Source organism: Dermacentor albipictus, chromosome 2 (genome assembly GCF_038994185.2).
Source record: "Dermacentor albipictus isolate Rhodes 1998 colony chromosome 2, USDA_Dalb.pri_finalv2, whole genome shotgun sequence".
NCBI classification, from domain to species: Eukaryota; Metazoa; Arthropoda; class Arachnida; order Ixodida; family Ixodidae; genus Dermacentor; species Dermacentor albipictus.
The window spans coordinates 86950174-86972271 of record NC_091822.1 but is presented as its reverse complement, the minus strand read 5'-3'; the positions used below and the strand labels follow the sequence as shown (position 1 = coordinate 86972271).

The following is a 22098-nucleotide window of genomic DNA, read 5'->3' as shown; positions in this document are numbered from 1 at the left end:
GAACCTCCGATGGACCGCCATGTTTTGAATGTATGGGTTCCTATAGAAGCTTCGCTACCAGGTGTATTTACCTTGCTCTGTCTTTTTTCAAGCGGATTGCCCGTTGACCTAAGAAAAAAAAATGGAAATAGTGCTCATTTGGTCAGCTTGAAAGAATGCGGCGCAAGCGCTTCATATATATTCAAGCACGCATTTTCAGTACGACGTGCCCCCCTTCGCAAGTAGCGCATTAAGTTTGGTGCACCTGCGTCCGAAGTATGTTCGTGCCACTTTTTTTTTTCAAGCAAATTGCGTCGTTGAGTGAGGTACGAAAGACGGCTTACCCGTCTAAGTCTTCATCCTAAACCGATGGCATCAATTCTCTAAACACTGCTTCCGCTTTTCGATTTCTTCCTGTTTGGCAAATTAACTTGATCCGGGTTCGCAGCGCATTACGCCAGTGCACGTATTCCTCACGGTAAACGGATTATGCGACAAGCTTCTGCCGCATTCGTTCAAACAGACATTGTTCTAGAGCGCACAGAACAAAAAGGAGTTTCTGCAGTTTCTCGTGCTGCGAATTTCCTTTGACGCGCGAATCTACTAGAGACCGATTGTAAAATGCGCAAAAATGGGAAAGAGGGCACCGCACAAGCAGAGCTAATGCGAAAAGAACGAACGTGGACTGTCGACTGGTTTATTGCAACGTTGGGTGTAAGAAAAGGCAGCATTACAAGAGAGGCCAAATGCGCAGGGGCATACAAATCAACAGAAAGATAGAAACCTGTCCCCGCGTCCCCACAAAAATTTTAATAAAAAAAACGTTCCCGTACAGAAGAGCGATATGGATGTGCCACTGACACAGGCGCTACATTTTCTTTTGACAAAAAGAATGCTTCCAATTTTTTTTCCTGAGTCATCTCCTGTTTCACAATTTCGCACATTTAGCAATCAGTCATTAGAATGAACCAACTAGCCTCTCAAAACACTAAGAGTGTGAATCTGGTGAAAGCGAAGTGCTATAACTCGGCGACTGTATTTCAAGAATTTCATTGTGCGCGGTATCTCGTCATAATGGGCGAAAGAAATAATAGACGCCATCGGGGCAGATCTTCGGGCCTACCAAAAGAGTTCGGAAAAACGAAAATATTTGGCTGCCTGTGGCTCAAAGGTCATATAATATGAATAGGCACAGCGTGCTAAAGCCACACAAAGTCGGACACAGTAAATGAAATCAACATGTCCCGACTTACGTGGGACCTCGTAACAAAACAGTGCACGGATGAACTTGGAATTAAGAATGAACATTTTTCATGACTACTACAGGCCTTGATTCTACCAGCACCGAAGGCAAGATTTAGCTATACACAAACGATATTCTGTCGATAATTGAAACAGTTTAAGAACGTGCCATTCGCGCTTGCAGTTACGAGTCAACATAGCGAGCCAATACATGGCCCCATGTTATATTGCGAACTATTTCGACCATCGTAAAAACGTTTACATTTGTTATCTGTAAGTTAAGTCTGTCCGTGTCCACGGTCTTTTTTTTTCTCACCAATCACTAAAGAATCATGAATAATGGAAGGGAGCGCCCGTTTATGTCATAAAGATGGAAGCTTTATTAGCAGGCACGCGTTTTCCCGACACGCAAGAGGCAACTCACCGTAGACGCAGCGTCGGAGTCAAGTGGAATGCAGGCTCTTTGTTCGCAGGCAGACAAGTTTGTCGTGAGACATAAAAAAAAATCCGAGCACGGACAGCAACGATCCCGACCTTGCGACACAACACACGCAGCTGCGCCAGCGAAGCCGCGAGAGCAAAGCGCGTGCTTGCGGAACAGGGCCTCGATGCAGGCTGACTACGAGTGAAAGGATAACGCCAATGCTGTTCGCAGTTTTTTTTTTTTTCCACGAACACGGTCATGACGATAAAAAAGTACCCGGCCAACGGATTTATACATCCCCTCTCCACACACAGACAAAATGCGAGCTGTATACTATTGCGTGCGCTATCGTCTCCTGCCCATGGCGCATTTGGGACTTGTACGACCGTCTTCAGAGCCGCGGCTAGCGGCTAAGACAAAGAGAGCGTTTCCTTTTTTTTTTCTCCAGGCAGTTTATTTCCTCCCTGTTTGAGCTCCTAATCTTTATCGCGTTTTCATCCAGGGTCGCCATAGAGCTTCCCCAAGTTCACAGTAACAGCGCTCAATGGCTATCCTGATATGACGGCTGCCTATGGTCGTTTGTAACGAGCCTTTCAAGAAATGCGAAACATGTCGTGCATTATGTAATTTGGTGTGCCGTGTCCATTTAATTTTCTCTCAAGTTACTCGCGTATAGTGAGCCAACAGGCGGTTAAGATTATGCGATCTTTTTAAGTAGAATCACCGACCTTTGGAAAGGAAATGCGGTTGCGTTGCCGCTGCTGCTGATTTATTTCATCCCCTTTGAAACCGGGCGGTAGCAAATAGTCACCTAGCCTGCTTGATTCAGTCAGGTCTATTGTAGTTATTTTTTATTATAGTATATTTCTGTAAATCTCCGTAGTCTTACTCTTTTCTTTTTCGTCAAAGCTTTTCTATCTACCTTGTATTGCTACCTATACCTGTAACAGATCCGGTCGTATCAATTTCTTCCCGGCTTTTTTCCACCAATACTCCAAAAGTCGGTTGCTTATCTCGACTGCTGATCAGTCGATACTTCCGTCCAGAATCGAAGCGCTTCTGGAACGTATACGTTACCTCCCGAAGTCACTGGGATAATCCCTTGGCATTGCATTAGGATGCGCTGGATGGCCTCCAGATTTTTGCTGTCGCGTTATGTCTCCTCCATCTTTGCTTCAGTCGATGGTTATTTAACCTTCTCCTGCCGCTTTTCTCCGATTCATGTCTTGCAAGGCCCTTCTAACTTCATCGCTATTTATAGAAGGAGCCTCTGTAACCTGTTCATTACTACTTGAAATGGAGGTAATGTGGCTGCTCTCGGTACTGCACAGGTCAGTACAGAATTCTCCCGGTGGTTTTACTATACATTCAACATTGCTGATGATATTGCCCTGCTTATCTTTCAGTGCACACGTGTTGGTTTGTCATATGCCAAGTTGCTTCTCAGTGATTTCAGGCTGCGTCAATCTTTTACTGTTTCCTCAGTCTTTCTCACGTTATAATATCGAATATCCCTTATTTTCTCCTTTATTATGAGTTTTGACAGTTCCGAGAATTCTATCTGATCTCTTGAATTGGACAATTTCATTCTTTGTCGTTTCTTTGTTAGGTCCTTTCTTACTTGGGAGAGCTTGCCTACTGGTTACCTTGGTGCCTTATCTCTCACTGCAATTGCTGTTTCTGAAGCCAGCCTAGTTACGGTTTCATTCATTACCTCTATGTCATCTTTATCTCTCTGTTCTATGGCTGCATTCGTGATGCTTAGGTGATGCAAAAAATTGTTGCGCAAACGAAAGAGGGCAAAGTGACGAGAAGGTTTGCGCTACCACGCCAAGAATGAGGAAAAATAACCTAGCGACATCAGTAGTACAGTTCGCATACATATTTTCATCCCGTCAAGAATGGTCGTAGTTTGCGTACATTTATTTCTTCTACATTTGCACTTATATTCGTTTCCGCGTGTTTCCGTTCGTATTTCCGTAGACCACGAACGTGTATTCGCAACTGCTGTACTGCAAGTACTGAAATGGCGGTGGCAAAAGGGACGTTAGTTGCTTTTCCCCTGAAGTATACAACGCGTGTCTAATTGATCGCAGACGCGTCTGCTGTAGTTTAAAGGAGGGATCATATAAGCGCTGTCCAAGCGTACAGAAAGGCCGCTTCCAAGGTCACCTGTATTACGCGCGGCCCAGAACCATACTGTTCTGGCGGCTCATCCCGCCACTCTTAGGATTTGCCCGTGAGTGATAGTTTCGGTATAGTTTTCGGTGTATGTGTATGCCAATGAACCCTTCTCACGCCCGATCACTCGGCCTTCGGGGGCGCTAAAGACGAAGGCGTAGCAGTTCCGACTCGTTCTGAAAGGATATGGTGCTGGGTTGCTGAGTACGAGGTCACAGGATCGAATCCCGGCCACGGCGGCCGCATTTCGATGCGGGCGAAATGCGAAAACACCCGTGTACTTAGATTTAGGTGCACGTTAAAGAACCCCAGGTGGTCAAAATTTCCTGAGTCCTCCACTACTACGTGCCTCATAATAAGAAAGTGGTTTTGGCACATAAAACCCCATACTTTTTTTCGTTCTGGAAGGACTTCTCCTATGCCAGAGGCAGGCAGACGCGACAGTAAAGCTGATGGGTGCATCTGCGTGCATACGTGGCTCGTGAATTACCGGTAAGCACTGAAACCTTTTTGACACACTTTTTAAGTGCTGTTCAAATTGGCCGAAAATATATTGTGTACTTAGCCGCATTCATTGCCGCATGCGTACGGGAGATTCCGAAGCCACGATGAGAAATACTAGCGTGTTTTCAGGCATGTAGGATCCTCTGGGCTGGAATTGTCCGACATAAGTTGGCCTCACAGCCTGCAGGGTTACTGAGCTTGGATGCTCGGTAGCCATAGTCGGAAGTTCGAATCCTCGCGGTTTTTCATTGTTTTTCTATATTTATTTTTAATCTTAAGCTGGGAAGCGCGAGTTCACGTCCTCTAGTACGCTACATCTCCAGGCTTGGAGTGGCGCCATGCACCGGCGAAAATGCTGAGACCCAGTGGGGCTATACTAATCCAGGTACAACCAAATTAGGAAGGCCTACTAAGCTTCAACAAAAGACACTGCCTCACCAGAACAGGAATTGGCCTCCCTGGTGCAGTATTCGGCCACTCCCTCCCAAATGTCCAGTCGGTACGTGACTGCAATTTTTCAAGTTTTTATCAACCTTGACAGTCTCCTTAGTTTGGAAATTGGCAAAAATTCTTCCTGTGTGTAAATCCGCCGACAAGCAGTCACCATTAAACTATCGTCCAATTTCATTGACGTCACAATCATGTAAACTTCCTGAACATATAATCTTTAAGCATATTATGGAGTTTATTGAAAATAATAACACTTTGAGTGAAGCCCACCATGGTTTTCGTCGTGGGTTTAGTAGAATAACTGAGCTCGTAGGATTCTCGCAAGACATTTCACAAGCTCTCGACACTGGAAATCAAATAGATGCCATTTTCATGGATTTTTCCAAGACATTCAACAATGTTACACACCCAAAACTTCATAAGCTTCGTGCTATGCTTAATAACTCTTCCTTGGCTGACTGGATCACAAGTTTGTTACATAACCGTTCCCACTTTGTTTTTATTCCTCAATCTTGTCTGTAGTAAACGTGATGTCCGGAGCTCCCAAGGGTTCGGTCGTGGGGCCACCTTTGTTCTTATTGTATATGAGCGATTTGCTGAATGATAAGTCCACAAAAATCCGCTTTTATGCTGAAGACTGCGTGTTGCATAACGGAATTACCATGAATGCTGACCACCTTTCACTTAACGATTCTTTTACACAATTTTGCACGTGGTGCGACAAATTGCAAATGAATATAAACATTGTAAAAGCCGACACTTTAACTTTTACTAAGCGCACTTCTATTTGTTTGTTCAATTATTCGTTTAAGAGCTCTTCCCTTGAACGGGTTTGTGAATACAAGTGCCTTAGCCTCATCTTCCCACTTAAGATGTTGCGGCCAACGCATATTGAATTCACTTGCAATAAAGCCCTTAACAAAATAGGCTATCTAAATAGCACATTGAGAAAAGTTCTGCATCAAACAAAATTGCTATCATAGAAATCGCTCATCCAACCCATTCTCGAATATGGTTACCCCACCTGGAACCCTTATAAAGTATCTGACATTAACACCCTCGAATCAGTTCGAAAGAAAGCAATCTGTTTCCTACACCACCATTTTGAATGGAACTTCTCACCTTCGTTTCCCTTTGTTGCACTAGGTCTGCAACCTCTGTCCGAGCGGCGCGATCGTAAATGCCTTTAGTTGTAGCATAATCTCATTAACACCCCCCGCTACTCATTAAAGAACTGTCTCCTGATAAATTGAAAGCTACTAGGAATATCGACAAACTTAACCTTGCACCTTTTCAACCGCATACTAACCTATTTAAGTGCAGCTCCTTTCCTCGTGCAATTGAAAAATGGAACTTACTACCAGGTGAAACTAGGTCACTGCCTTTATAAAAATGTTTGTATGAGTTAACTTGATTCGTGCTGTGTTTGTTATTACTATTTTTTGTTTGTTATTGCTCTTTTCAAACCATCATGATTCCTACGGTGTTGTTGATTTGTGCAGAAAGATGTTTTGACGTTATATCCAGTGTACACACCCACTCCTGCGATAGCCCAGTTGGGCTGCAGTATGTATAAATTAATTCATTAATTAAAAATGAACATCTCACTGTCGCCATGCCATCGTCTTTATACTTCCTTTGTCTTTCCATCGATTTCATTCCTTCGTCATTCCATCGCCTTTGCGTCGGCGTCATATAGTCGTCGTCATGCCGCTATGCTCATGGCCGACCTCGGCAAGCGAGTGCTATTGTGATGTGGCGCAAAATCCGAGCACGCGGCATATATCCGAAACAAGGAATGCGACGTAAATATAACTATACACGTGTTGCTTAAGCGTAACTTCAAAGAATACAGCCTGTCCTCTTCATTGCTCGAGTGCTATTCGCATTACCATCGTTAGCCATCGTGAGATGAGTTCTGCCGTAATTTTTGTAATACGATTAGCATTTTAGCGTACTTCAGGTATTCATTTTCAGGTAGCTATTAGCATTTTTGCCTACTTCTGCCTATCCATCCATCATCCATCCACCCACTTACCCACCCACCCACCCACCTACCTATTTATCCGTCCATCCATCCATCCATCCTCTTACTTGACTTGAATGCCAGCTTGGACGACTATGCCATGACGCCGCCGAGGTCGTGCCACCATTGTCATTTCAGATTTATGATCTGACTCTCACCTTGCCATCTTCGTCATGTCCTTTCGAATTTACCACTCCTAATTCTAACGCATTCAAAGGAATAACACATCCAACAGACACGATACTACACACTCTAAAAAACGTTTACACCCTTTAAGTCGTATCTTGACACACAACGAAAAACGTCATCTGTCTTGTCCGCATTTCCTTTCTTTAACGCTGCGAGCTCGGTACTTTCTAATCACTAACGGCTTGCGCGTTATCAGCTTGACACAGCATTCCATACAGGAAAGTAGCGAGCGCAGAGTTTTCTAGAGAGGAAACGCAAGCAAGGCAAATGACGATTAATGTTTTGGGACAAGATAAGCCCCAAGGGGTGCAAACGTTTTTTATAGTGCAGCCGTGTGACCCGATCTTGACGTCGCACGACAGAATAGGAACCTAACGCGTTCCACACCAAAAACACAAATAATAAGAAAGCCGCTTGAACCTGACTCCTATTCGCTTTCTATACTTCATTAAGGACGTTAAGGCTATTCGCTAATGCTCGTGCTTGCTACACGAAAGTTGCCAGTGGTGCGGGTTGTGCATGCCGAGTTGCAGGAAAATCTCTATCGTGTTCAAGTTTGATTTCGTTTGAACGGAATGGTATTAACCACTGAGAAATGCGTGCAAGAAAGTTTTACAAACATAGCTACAGATCCATATACCTACCTTAAATGGCCCACTTGTTCGACAGCTATTTACAATGAAGTATCTTGTGTGGTTGTGTTGTGAGGACAGATTGTGAGGTAGCATTGCTCGTAAAGCCAGTGCTTCACTTTGGTTCCTTCAGTATGCCTACCCTTTGTGGGACCCGTCCCATTTTGTGTGCATAAAGGCATTAGAGCCAATACAATGCAACACCGCAAGACAGTCTCTCGGGTGGTAAAGCCGGTTTCATAGCGCTACAAATATTAAAATTGTTGCAGAAACAATCGGATATGATTGAACACAGAAATGAAACGTACACACTAGAAATACTTCCTTTTAGCCACTTCATTCTGAAATAAAACAGCGCGGACAAATGAAGACGGATAGAGCAAAAGACACACACTACGAGCAATGGCTCGCAACTGAAGATATACTGACTCCTTCACAAAAATTTAAACAAGTCCACGTGACATGGGTTGCCGCAGCCTTCTAAATCAGCTGCAGTTAGGAAAATATGAGCTGCAAAAAGGCAAATTCCTTCTCATGCAAACTGCCTCATGTCATGTGTGCTTGTTTCCTTGTGTATATTTGTGTTAATGATCCAATAAACACTTCAGTTGCAAGGCAGTGCTTGTGGTGCGTGTCTCTTGCTCTATCTGTCTTCGTTTAATGCGCGCTGTTTTATTTTAAGATGAAGCATTACCATCTCACCAAAGTTGCAGTTTTATTATGCCTACGGCTGGCGTCAGCAGCGGTATTTCATAATAGCGGAACAAATAACTGTTGACATTCTTTGGTAGACGGCATGACCGCGTGACAACGGTGTGGCAACGAATGAAGATGATGATGGCGCAATGACGATGGCCCCATGGCTAAGAAAACGTGACGATAGCGGAATCACAGCAGCATATAGAACCTCTGCGCGACGACGCTGCCATGAGGATAGTGTATTTACAGTAGCATGACGGCGATTGCGTAAAAGCTGCTGCCGGTCTGCGCGTTCTTCTCTGCTCATTTACTTCACTGGGGCCATTTATCCTGCTCCAATACTACCTACTCTACCATCGTCTATATCCCCCTGCTGATAAAACCCACACTCGGATGGAGGTACTTGCGTGGCGAAAACTGCAAATAAACGCGTATCATTGCATGTGCCTTCATCACGCCTTATAGCCCACCCTATGCTCTCACAAGTGTCAGCGCTGTGGAGGGTATGCCCCTCTGTATCACGCCGCTTGGGCTTCCCGCAACACTCCCAACTTGGCCCTAACCGCAGACTACGTCCCCGAACAGTGGGAGGCCGTTCTGTCCAGCTCAAAATAGCGTGATCCCCAGTAGCTTGTGTGGCGGGCCGGTGGGGAAAGCGGGGGGGGGGGGGGGGGGGTGAAGGCAGTCGTGGGGCTCCTGGACAGAGAAGTCCCCTCACTGGAGCGACACGGAAGCATGGAGAAGCAGGAGTTCTCGTCACTTCTGCTTTTAATTTCTTTTAATAAATATTTGATCCTCGTCCTCCTCGCGGGGGCCAGATACACCTCTCAGCATTTGCTCCCCGCACTGTGGGATCCCCTGCGCCGTGGGAGCTTGCTAAGCGAAGCCGGCAAGATGAAATGGTGCATCTCGATAAGACACGCGAGGTGGAACTGGGCGACGAACGCTCCCCGCAACTGTCAGCCCAGGCACCGGAGAAACGCGACACAGCCGCAATCATCGACCACAGTCCCTAAAGCATCAGACGCCACATATCTTTTGCCCGGCAGCACGCGTTCGGCAACAAACAATCACCGCAACTCGATTAGGTGGCTCTCACGCGATAGTACTTGTCCTTTCCTTCGGGCAAGATATCTGGCTAGCATTCAACCGTGTATGGTAGCCAAACGGAGCGATTCGCTTTGTAAAGGAGCCAGGCTGGGCTCCTCCCAGCTAGCACCATGGATATCTTCACCTAGAGGTTTTATATAAGATTTATAAAAACCACACTGGAATCCGGATCCTGTCGTACTTACATCCACCTCATTACGCATCTGCCTCGAGACAACACACGTCCAAAATTTTACCCCATGAAATGGACAGGAAGAGATGATAGCAGACAGGAGAGAGTAAACAATAGAACCATTTACATATATATACATGTCAGTTATCTTGCATTTTGTCGAGAAGGATGCCATTGACTCTGCTAAGCCTTTTTGAAGTGACAGGTTAAGTGCTATTGCTCTACTAATCTAAATGCTAGGCTAATTGTAAACTTAAAGCTCATTATTTCCAGCTAAAATACTGGCTGAGCACTGGTACATTATGTAACATAAATCTTGCCACGGCGTTTAGGTTTAAACCAAGACCCAGTGACACAGAGATACATCTGTACGCTGATATCAGTCGCTTTAATGCCCGTAGAAAAACCGGAAGCGTTCCATGTCATAGAAATAAACGAACGTAATTGGCTGGCGCATCCATACAAATTGTCTTTGAGTGAGGCAGCGGTACGTACACATTATGCCACAGCACTCTTAGGTTGTCACCGACTCTGTTCCTTGTGACGCTTCAGCTGCTACGGTGTTCATTTCGTAATAAAAAATTATGCAGGTCCAACGCGCATTTTCGTATCCATGTGAAGCTAAGCTTTCGTGAAGAGGCTAACTCAATTCTGCAACGTGTTTTTCGGAATTGCGATTGCGTGCCTGCCCGGCAAATCACGACGGTGCAGAAAACCCCACGACGCGACCCGCGTGACCCACGCGAACATGGATTAGACAGTGTCCAGGATCCCCCCACTTCAGGCCAGTTTCGGAATCGGACCAGTACACCATTACACTCTATCCACGACCACCCCACATTACTTGGTCATGAAACCGACGGAGCAAACGCGCCAAATCTCGGTAAGACAGTATCATTGTTGATTTAGTCGTAAAGGTGAGAGAAATGCGTCAGCATCAAGTCTAGCCATGATTAAAACGCGCCCACCACATTGCAACGTGTTGTTCAGGAGATCACTCGACATACGTATATATATATATATATATATATATATATATATATATATATATATATATATATATATCGCTTCCGATTCTCGCGTATTAAGGGCAATAAAGCCTCGCTTTGATAATGTCGTCATATACGCTCGTCGCCCTTGATTAGAAAACGAGAAACCCTGAGAAAAGACGTTAAATTTATTCACCAAATAGAGCACTTTTTTGAAGGGTTCATGGGTGACGAGGCTGGGCAATCGAAGGCTTCAGCGAACGCCTCCGAGTTCATCAGTGGAACCATGCATCGCAGCCGGGCAGTCGCCTGTCGTGACTGACTGCTCGCGTTGTCGTTCAGCTCGCACAGCTTGGCGCAGTGAAAAGCGTAAAAGGTCTGGTCGGAGCCGAGGGGGCTCCTATGCAGCCTCACAGAGCGCTCCTCCTTCGGCAGATCCATGAAAGCCGCGTACGCCGCCAGCAACCCCACGAAATCTGCCAGGATCGCGGAATCGGGCGACTCGATCGACGATTCGGTGTGGAAGTGATGCTGCGCCTATATGGAAAGAAAGTCTGCGCTTCAGTACAAATCGTATGATGCAATCGCTTCATTATCAAGGAAGTCCCTTCTCCCGCCTCCCGCTCCCCCACAGCTTTCTGCTCTGTATGCTCTTTACCAATAAAATAGGTCGGCAAACTGTGCCACTCTTATCCACCGCTCATGGCGGGCTGATCATGTTGCGAACGCGGATGGAGCACCGCTCTGACAGCTGATTAAGTGCGAACATAAATGGCATTGCGATAGAATCGCTAGATTAACTAATCTGTGCCCTGCTTTTTGCGTGCATGACTAGCAACCTTCCGTAACACAGCCTTACAGCACCGAGAAAAATTGCACTCACGAGAAACATTCAAGCGTGGGAACAGTGAGATTGTTCGACAGAGCTGTTATGTTCCTGAAGGCCAATTCTTGCATTTTCTAGAGTCTCTATAAAATACCAGAGCCTCTCTAGATGATCTCCCTCGTTATCGTTTACTTTCATTGGGAATGAAAGGGGCCCCCGTATGGGAGCCCAAACGTCTTGGTTTCTTTTCTTGTAATGTTTTGGTCGGTGTCTGTTTCACCCTTGACTATTTTCTAGAGTATTCGCGATGCAATAAGATATCGATACCTCAGGGCTGTCTTTGAACCGGGGTGGGGGGTAAAGCGGTAACATTTATGTCACAGTGAAATAAATAGATCGTAAAAGAGAAGAAAATGCACGCACCTACATAGAAAGCGGAAAACCAGTTTCTGACTCACTCTAAAGCTCTAGAACATCGTGGGCAATCTAGGAACTTTGTCAAAGGGCCCAGTAACAGCAGATCTCGCACGACGCTATGGCATGCGTTTATGTTTTACTCAAACAATACACAATTAATTACTATTCCGCCGTGATAGTGGTGACCTTGAAAGCTGGAGCTTACTTGTGCCGTGCACCGGTGGGGCCACTGGTTCAACTGTGTTGTTTTCTGTTTTTTTTTATTCAGGTGCAAGTGCTTTATTTTTCTTAACATAAGCATGATTATACGGATATCTGGACCGATAGCCAAGGAAAGCTAGTTTCCGGTTCAGTGTCAAATTGTAACATACAGGTCAGGTGCAGATTTTCACAACAGAGTATTCCGGAAGACGTCATGGTTTATAACAGACAAGAAACATTCTGAAAATAGTCCCATATAATCAATTCAAGTAAGTTAGAGATGCTGGTTATTAAGAAAAAAAGAATTTGTTACACTGCTTGAAATTACGTGCGGGTTTAACCTCTGCGGATAAAATATTCCATATTCTTGTGCCACTGAATTCAATTAACCTTTCGCCATGTACATTGTAACACTTTGGTAAGTTGAGGTTACCTGTTAAAGCACGTCTAGTACTGCGAGTTGGCAAATAAAAGGCGTTTCGAGAAATAGGAAAGTTAGTGCACAAAATATCATTCACTGAAATTGAGATCTTATGATTACATAGTGCTTTCACCGATAGCACATGTTGTGTTTAGAAAATATCATTGAATGTATCTCTGTTATAATTTGAAGCGCTAATTATTTTCAGGGCGCTTTTCTATAGTTTTTGTGAAGGCTGCAAGTATGTCACGTAAGTCACGCACCAAGATTCTAAACAATACCTAGGCTATGGGAAAATGCATAGTAAAGGGATTTGCTTTGCTTTAAGTAGGGAGCAACAATCGTATGCGACCTCCTTGCAAACATTATTAATATGTGCTTCCCAATTCATATGCTGCTCCAATAAGACGCCCAGATATTTAAACGAATCAACTTCTTGGATGATGCTATTCTTTAACGTAATACTTACTTGACTAGTGTCAACATTGTTTCTCCTCGATCGAAAAACTACATATTTTGTCTTTTTGCTAATTAATGTTAATTTGTTTTCTACAAGCCACTAGGAAATTCTTGATGACTCGGCCATCACATGTGTTTGCAGTGCAGATAGTGTGTCTAATGTAAATAATAAAGCTGTGTCATCTGTAAATATTAGAACGCTTGAGTTCTGAAGAGCATTAGTGAGGTCATTAGTGTACAACGAGAATAACACGGAACCGAGCACACAACCTTGTGGAACTCCGCTGGTGACTGTGCTGCATGTAGAATAATAATGACCCATTACCACCATTTGTTTCCGTGAGGATACATAGCTGGAAAAAAATTCTTGGCAGCCATTTGTAACGCCATAACTTTCAAGTTTATGCAGTAGTATAGAGTGAGAAACGGCATCAAATGCCTTTTCTATACCCAAAAATATTCCTATAATTAGTTTATTATGATGAAGTGCAGAATTTATTAATTTCGAAAGTCTTAGCACTGCAGTTGATGTCGATATGTACGGAACAAAGCCATGCTACTGCGGACAAATTGCATTGTTTTCGTTTAGAAATAGCTTCAATCCCTGTGTTTATCACATCTAGAACAGAAATTGGCCTAGATTTCTCCGGTTGGTTCGAATCTCCGGACTTGTACACGGGAACGACTTAGTCTATTTTTATATACCTGGAAACGAGCTGAAAGCAAACGCTAGATTGAATACATGGCATATTGGAAAGGTTAAGCAATATTTGCGTTTGATTCAGAAATACTCTGAACCTTTGGAGTATGCGCAGCCAATCCAACACCTCAGCGCTACACAAGCGCCCTGCTTGCAGTCTTACTGTGCCAGCTTCCATCTGAAAGTAGCATCACCATTCGTCAAGTCATAGTATCAAAGAACTGCCGGAACGGGGTCTCGAGACGGCCCGTTGTCTCACCCACTAATGCCACAGCGCCGCCATGCTGTCGAAGCTGAATTTCCTCGAGTGCAACAGACGGGGACGAAAAAAAAGAAAAATTGCCACTTCCAGACGTTGACGCGCTTCGCTGCAGGTTCCGGTCTCAGCAGAAGTTGTGTCTGTAGACTTCGAAGACCGCGCAAATAAATCCTGGTGGAGAGAGCCTTCACGCGTGGTGACGGCTGCAAAGCGGGTACCGTGGGGATATTCGGCGGCGTCGACGAAACTCACACCGTCGTGGCGAGTAAGGGATTTGGTGAGAACCGTGGCACGTGCTGTGCGACGTGCGTGGTTGTATTCGGGGTGCATGTTTCTGGGGATAGGATCGGCGTGAATCCAAGCTCGTATGGTGGAGGGGATCTGGTGCTTATGGCCGTGTTGATGGTGGTAGGTGATGCCGTGCGAGGTAAGGATATGGCGACCCGTCGCTGTGAGAGTGAGTCTCTCCAGCTGAGAGCGACGTTGGGCCTCGATGAGCTCGTCCAGTGTGTTATGGACGCCTAGTTGAAGGAGGAGGTCAGTGCTGGTGCAACCGGGGAGGCCGAGGGCTTGTTTATAGACTCCGCGTAGGAGGATGTTGAGCTTGGTTTGTTCAGCCTTGTACCAGTTTAGATACGCAGCAACGTAGGTGATGTGGCAAATTACGAATGACTGGATTAATCGGAGCAGATTCTCCTCTTTCATACCCCCACGGCGGTTGGAGACCCGCTTCAAAAGTCTCATGGTGTTGGCTGTGTTCATCTTGATTTTGGCGAGGGCCATGCCATTCGCTCCGTTCGCCTCTATGAGCAAGCCGAGCACACGGATATTGGTGACGAGGGGTATGGGGCTGCCATCCGTGAGATGAAGCGCAATGTCTTCGTAATGGCGTTTAGCGGTGCAGCATTTTGTACGGCGGCCACGGAGAGTAGGCCTGTAGAGAAGGAGTTCGGACTTCGCAGGGGAGCAGCGAAGCCCCGTGCCTTGGATATAGGTCTCGACTGTTTCAATGGCGGATTGTAGTGCCGTTTCTATTTCGCCATCACTGCCTTTGTGGGCCCAGATGGTTATATCATCAGCGTATATGGTGTGGGTGACACCGTCCACTTGCTGCAACTCCTTGGCAAGACCGATCATGACAAGATTAAAAAGCATTGGGGAGATAACGGAGCCCTGGGGGGTTCCCGCGCTGCCCAAAGTCTGGGCGTCGGAGCGGAGATCCCCCACCGAAAGGAAGGCCGTGCGATTAGAGAGAAAGTCTCTGACGTAATTATAAGCTCGCGCACCGATATTAAGGCGTGAGATGCGGTCAAGAATGGTGGAATGGGCTATGCTGTCAAATGCTTTTTCGAGGTCGAGGCCGAGTATAGCTTTAGTAGTACGTGTTCTATCTTCTAGTATATGGTGCTTAAGTTGTAGCATGACGTCTTGGGTCGACAGGTGGGCCCGAAAGCCAATGACAGAGTGAGGATACGCTGCAGTGTCTTCCAGATGGCTATTAATTCGCGTGAGGAAGGCATGCTCCATAATCTTTCCCACACATGAGGTTAGTGAGATGGGGCGAAGATGATCGAGGCTAGAAGGTTTGCCAGGTTTGGGAATAAGGATGACCTTTGCTGTTTTCCAGGCCGGCGGAATGGCACCATTACGCCAGCAGTCATTGATATAATCTGTCAGGTGGGTGATGGAGGCATCATCCAGATTACGGAGGGCTTTGTTAGTGACCCCATCGGGCCCAGGGGCAGAACGGCTGTTTAATTTATGCAGGGCGGCTTGGATCTCAGCGACACTAAAGTCTTCGTCCAGTGGGGGGTTGGGGGCCCCGGTGTAGGAGCCGTGAGATTGCACTGGGCCCACTGGGAGATACTTGTTGGTGAGGTAGTCTAAGACTTGGGCACGGCCCTGTTTCTTCCTTTCTGTATAGAGAAGTTTAGTGAGGCGATCTTGTTGGGAAGAGCGGGTGGCTTGACTATCGAGGAGGTGTTTGAGAAGCTTCCAAGAAGAGGGACAATGGATCTGTCCGTCAGCAGTATTGCACAGTTCAGTCCACTGCTGACGGCTCAGAGTGAGGCAATGGGCTTCGATTTCCTTATTGAGGAGGGCTATTTTAGTGCGGAGGCGCCTGTTGAGACGTCGCCCCTTCCAGCGGGATAGGATGGATGTTTTAGCCGCGAGGAGATGGGCCAGTCTACTGTCCATGCGCTCGACGGGGGCATCGGTGGTAACGGTGTGCGTGGCTGCATTGGTATCGGAGTGGAGATTTCGGGTCCATGCATCAATGTCCGCTATGCGTTCCGCGTGCTGGTCAGCGGAACGATGCTTGCGAAATGCATCCCAGTCAACCCAAGTGAACTCACGGGGTTTGGCAGTAACTGCAGCTATCCGAGGGATAAGTATGGCAATGATGGAATGGTCACTACCGAGATCATGTTGTGTGTTGCTCCATTGAGCATTGTTGACGTTCTTGGTAAATGTCAGGTCGGGGGTCGTGTCGTGGGAAGTGGAGCTACCGAGGCGTGTGGGGAACGTGGGGTCTGTAATGAAAGTGAGTCCGAGGTCTTGGGAGTCTTTCCAGAGGTTTTGAGCCGCCGTCGTCGAGTAGCCATATCCCCATACCGTGTGGGGGAGATTGAAGTCTCCACCGATAACGAGGGGGTTGGTGCCAGCTACGTTAAGGGCCTTCTTGAAGAGGGTGAGAAAACGGCTTCGAACTTTGGCAGAGGGATGGTTGTACACGTTAAGGAGAAAAATACTTTCCTTACGTCTCTTGGTGGGGATAAGTTCAACGAGAAGGTGTTCGATGTTTCGGTCGTGGAGATTGTGTTCGATGGCGGTGATTCTCTTGTGGACGAAAGTGCAGAGGCGGCGAGAAGCATGTGGCGGGATGAAAGGTTGGTAACCTGGGAGGGTGACCGAATCGATATGGGTTTCCTGAATCATGATGACGTCCGGTTGCCGGGTGAGGGTACGAAGGTGTTGACGGATGACTGGCTGTTTGCGGAGATAGCCTCGGCAGTTCCACTGCCAGATAAGTGTATCTCTGTTAGTGTGGGCCATGATGGGGATTGGGGGATGCCGGCAGGGGCAGTGCTGGAGTTTGGAGGGTAGGAGGAGCGGGCATGGGGAGAGTTTGTAGGTGGGTTTCAATGTTTGTGACGCGCTGTGCCAGTGCGAGAACGGCGTGTTGCATGGATTCGACTGCGTTCTGGAGTGTGGTCATCGCGCTTTGAAGTGAGACTAGCATGTCTTTAACCTCTGAGCGCACTTGGCCCGTGGCTCCCTCTTGGAGGGCCCGCTTTTTGGGGGCTGGTGTCAATGGAGCGTCGTGGCTAGAGGAGTGGGGCGCTTCGGCGGGTGGTGTAGGGGCGGGTGTCTTGGATTGTTTAAGATCGCGAACCTCTTGCGAGAGCTTGTGAATTAGGTCGCGCATAATGGCATTTTCTTTTTTGAGGTGAGCTATTTCTGCGTTATCATTGGTGTTCGTGGACTGTGGAGAAGGTGTGTTGCGACCCTCTCGCGAGGCGCCCTTAAGGGCTTCTGCGAAGCTCACCTTGTTAGTAGGAGCCTTGGCGGGTGGGGCAGAAGTAGATCTGGATCGGGAACGGCGCTGTCTCGAACGTGAAGGGGTCCGGGAACAATGTTGCCTCGAGCGTGATGGAGTCCGGGATCTGGAGCGGGGCTTCGAGTTCAAGGGCGGGAAGTCGCTTTCTTGAAGGGTGGCTTGCATTGCAGCTCGGCGTTCCCCAATGCGCTTGCGAATAACGTATGGTGTCTTGTAGCGAGCCGTACACGATTTGTCCGCTGTAAGATGAGGGCCGCCGCACAGTGAGCATTTCGGGTTACACGTGTGATCGGGAGGTGGGTTGCGGACTCCACAACCTCTGCAGATCTTGTTATTTGGAAAAGGACAGACATCCATGCGGTGTCCGAGGCGGCCGCATTGGTAGCAAATTTCTATTTGCTTGCGGAATAATGAGCATGGGATTAAGGTAGCTCCGTAACAGACCAGATATGGCACGTCGGGGCCACTGAAGGCGATAACAACGGTGGTTGTCGTTCCAATGCGTTTTGCGGCTAGTGCGAGGGGGTTGCGGGTATTGACGATATTGGCGTTGACTTGCTGTGGGGTATCGGAGAGGGGGATTCCGCGGATGACTCCCTTCGTGGTGTCCTCGGCGGCCGTCTCATACGCGTTAACATCGTGCGTGACCCCATTGACTTGAATAGATTTTATGCAGACATACCGATCGGCGTTCTGCAGACTTGGTGTACAGACAACGATAATATTTTGTTGGGTGTTGGGGCACACCGTGTCTTGTATAATATCTGCTGGGCTGAGCTGTGCGGCTTGGAGAACGGCTGTAGTCACGGTAGGACTACCAATTTTGGCGATGTTGAGGGCTCCCTTGGGGCGAATGATGATCTTGATCTGGTTGGAAGGTAGCGGATGCATGCGTCCAGCCTTTAGAACTTGTGCCTTGACTGGTGGCCTGGTCTTGGAACGAGAACGAGCGCTTGAAGTTTGGGTAGAGTCATTCTGGGGTGAAGAGTCGTCCCTCAGCTTCGCCGGTTGGCGAAGGCGAGTTGTTCGCCAGCCCGTCTCGGCGGCCACTTCGAGCTCCATGCTCGTTGCTGGGGCAGAGAAACTTGATCTGCGATACGGAGCTCGCTCGAGTGCGCGCCGCGCATCCGGTGCGCCCGGCGAGCACGCGCGGCGGCGGCGTGGGCGATTCACAAAAACGTTCGCAGCACAGGAAAATGTCCGTAGCACAGGGAAATAGAGTGTCCCACCTGAAAATGAGGCGTCTACGGAGTCCTGGTATCTTCACTGATCGACTGGTGTAAAAATTAGGCCACAATTCGCAAGAAAATGCTGCAAAATCATTTCACGAACACGGAGCCGACGCGAGCACGTCCACACTCCTCGGCGATCGCAGCGCCTCCAATCCTGCCCTTGTCAGCAAAATATTTCTCCTCTCTTGAGCAAGGCGTTCTCACCGACGCGCTTTTACACGAGTTGCTTAGTGCCAGTATCCTAAGAGTTGCGTGATCTCTTGCATGTCTCCGCCGACGCCGGCCCATGTGCTTTAGCATCACACTAAGCACAAATTATAATTCGGTCAGCGTACGCAGCGGTTCAATAATCGCATTGGCTGTGGGTGAACGAAGGGTCAACAAAATTTCTCCTGGATTTGTCTTCTGCTTAGCTTAATTCCTATTACGATATCCCAATTTGGACATGGCGAAATTTGATACTGCCGGTTTGCAGATACACAGAGTATTTGAGAAAATGCGCTTCGTTATTGTAAAAGATTGGTAAGATGGAATATTTGCGCGATTACTTGGGCATTGATATTACAATAGAGGTGAAGAGCTTGCTTGCTTCAGGATCGCTTCTAGTTTATCCGACGATCAGGAGTAAACAGTCACTTCACGCATGCGCGTGTGCTAAAGACGTGACAGCTGCAGTCTTTGACAGTTCACTTTCTGCTCTGAGTGAAATTGGTAGGGATTGATTAGACCAGAGAAATTAACAGCGTGAAGGTTTTGCATGTATCAAGCCAGCTGTGAGCTTCGGGAAGGACTAGCTTCAATTGTCGGGTTAGAATACGTTGTTCCATCATCATCATCAGCAGCAGCAGCCGCAGCAGCAACCTAGTTCCACTGCAGGACGAAGGCCTCTCCCTGCGATCTCCACTTACCCCTATCCTGCGCGTAATCTTTATGATTGTTGAAATATTATATTTAGTTGTTTTCTTTTGCATGCCTCTGTGGTAAAACCAATGCCAAGCAAACCATTTACATATCGAACCTTCACTATTTTAAATGAACTTAGGACACCTTACTTTCTAACACAGAAAATATTTACCTTCGAAGCTCAGCCCAGCGCACTTTTTCTTTATTCATGTCGCCGCCTTAGCATACTCGCGGCATTTCCCAAGTGCGATTACAATGCAGTTGTGCAATTTGTTTTGTTGTAATGCTGTTACGCCATTAGTCACCTGCCCGCTAACGAACCCGCTGAGCAATCTTTCTCGTCTGTTACGACTGTCCTGGCCAGCACTAACTCCCTCAATTTTACTCTGTACAAAATCCAACACTCACACAGACGCATCACTGGTTGATGTGCAGGGTGTTTAAGCGAACACTTTCAAAAATTCTTAAAGGTTGCCCGTGGCAGATAGCACAATTCTTGTTCGTGAAGTGGCCTACTCGGAGCAGCTGACACTACTTGCAGAAAGAAATTAATAATCATAATCAACTAATTAACAAAAATCACTAAATCATTTTAACTAATTACCATTTGCTTCATATTGCAATTTACAAATTCCAGCCGTGGAGTTCGCAAGGCGTGTAAATAATGTTGGTTATCCTTCGGCCTTTTTCCCGAAAATTTGTGAAAGCCTTCTGCAAAAAGTGAACAAAAAGAAAAAATTGCCACAAACCTAGTTGGAACGTAACAAAACGCACGTGATCCCGTAGCTTCGTCGCATCTTCCATAATGTAAAAAAAGTTTCTGAGAGATATAACGTGAACGTGCTCTATTCTGCCCCGTGCAAGCTGTTAATGTTATGCCCTTTGTTGTCAAAGAAAGACGTCCGTGCGGGTTGCTCTAAGGACGCATATCAAACGTTTCACAAACTGCACGACGTTGTTTACTAGATTCCACTGAGTTGCGGCTTTTCTTATATTGGGCATACACGCCGATGTTCCAACGATAGAGCACGCGAGCAGTCTGGCAGTGCGCAGCAACATAGGTGGTCACACAGGTGACCATTTTAAAAGAGCACGGGTGTAAGCCAGTACTAGAAAAAAGAAAATTCTTGAAGCGAGCAACAGATAACGCAGAGAGAGAGAGAGAGAGAGAGAGATTGCAGAGGCTTATTACATAACTATGAATATCAGCACGATGGTGCACCAGCTCAGAGCAGCAGCCTTGCCCCAGACTGGCTTGATGAAGCCTTCAAACGCCAGTGGGTCGGGCCGCATGGACCAGTGGCATGGCCTGCAAGGCCCCCGAACTTCACACCTCTAGACTTCTTGTGGGGACATGTGAAAGACCGAGTGTACCGCAAACCTACAACTACACCAGAAGCGCTAAAGGCAGAGGCAGCGAGACACCGTCTTGAGTCATCAAAAAAGCTACATCGGATGTGCTGAAGAAGTGCCAATACTGCATTATGGCAGAGGGCGACTTGTTTGAACACATTCTTTAGACAGGCATCACAGTGAATAAATCTCTACAACCTTTATCCATGAAAAGAGCCATGTGTGTGAAACTTTTGTATGACGTGGAAAATGCACGTAAGTAATCTGAAATTACAAATTCTCTGCCGACAAAGAATGGGCAGGGAACTAAACAGCAACCTTTCGTGTCAGTTTACAATTCTTCCTTTTGTGACAGCCAGCGTAATTCACACGACGTAATCAAGCTTGTTATAATGCGTGTTTGCTTCTTGTGGTCTCGCTCCCAAATTCGAACTCGCGAGCTTTTCATTTTACCTCCGCATGCATTCTGCTAGCGTGAGAGTGCAATTATCGCCGCAGAAACGGGAGCCGCGCTGTATTTCAACTGCCGCCCGAACCTACTGGCGCTTATAGACCTCAGACTATGCCCTGGCGGCGCTGCGGGAAAACCCGTCACCAGCGCCCCCATCGCAGCCTTGGCGCTAAGTGAGTAGTGCAAGGCTGCGAAGGTGTCCGCTGTCCGCAAGCGAAGGTGCATAGGTCACAATGGACCCTTCTCTTTCGTTTGTGTTGAGGCACCCTTTCCTAAAAATCAAGGACCTGAAAAGCTTCTTCCGCCCATCCACGCTTCGGAAAGGAAGCTCAGCAGGACGAAGTGCGTGTACAATATAAAATAAAGTCTCAAGAGTAATTTCGACGTGCTGCAAGTCGCAAATACAGAGAGTATCAGGTTTCTCTATAGACATATCAGCATAAAAATCTAAGCATTTCAAACTGGTTCATATTGAATATGTCCTGAACACAAGACTTAGGTATCTCCTATATTTTTATGTATTTTATCGTAATGTTTTATCTCGAAATTATTTACAGAGAGTAAACCCTTTCATAGCCTTTTCCAGGGCAGCAAACAGAAAACGTTTTCCAAGGCAGCAAACAGCATGCGATCATAACGAAAGTAAGCTTCCTGCAGTGCCTACGCGCTGCATCTTTCTTTCTCGCAGGAGCAACAGCATCGCTCCGTACCTTAATT

The 22098-nt window shown here is 46.8% G+C and overlaps 1 protein-coding gene across 1 annotated transcript in view; it reads right to left on the bottom strand.

Annotated features, from left to right (window-relative positions):
• Positions 1–10767: 10767 nt before the first annotated feature.
• Positions 10768–22098, bottom strand: part of LOC135900940 (endothelin-converting enzyme 1-like) — a 70157-nt gene continuing 58826 nt past the window's right edge. Inside the window, exon 13 of the mRNA XM_065430547.1 lies at positions 10768–11134. Coding sequence (XP_065286619.1) covers positions 10790–11134 — 345 coding nt within the window. The 3' untranslated portion in view covers positions 10768–10789. The remainder of the gene's footprint in view (positions 11135–22098) is intronic.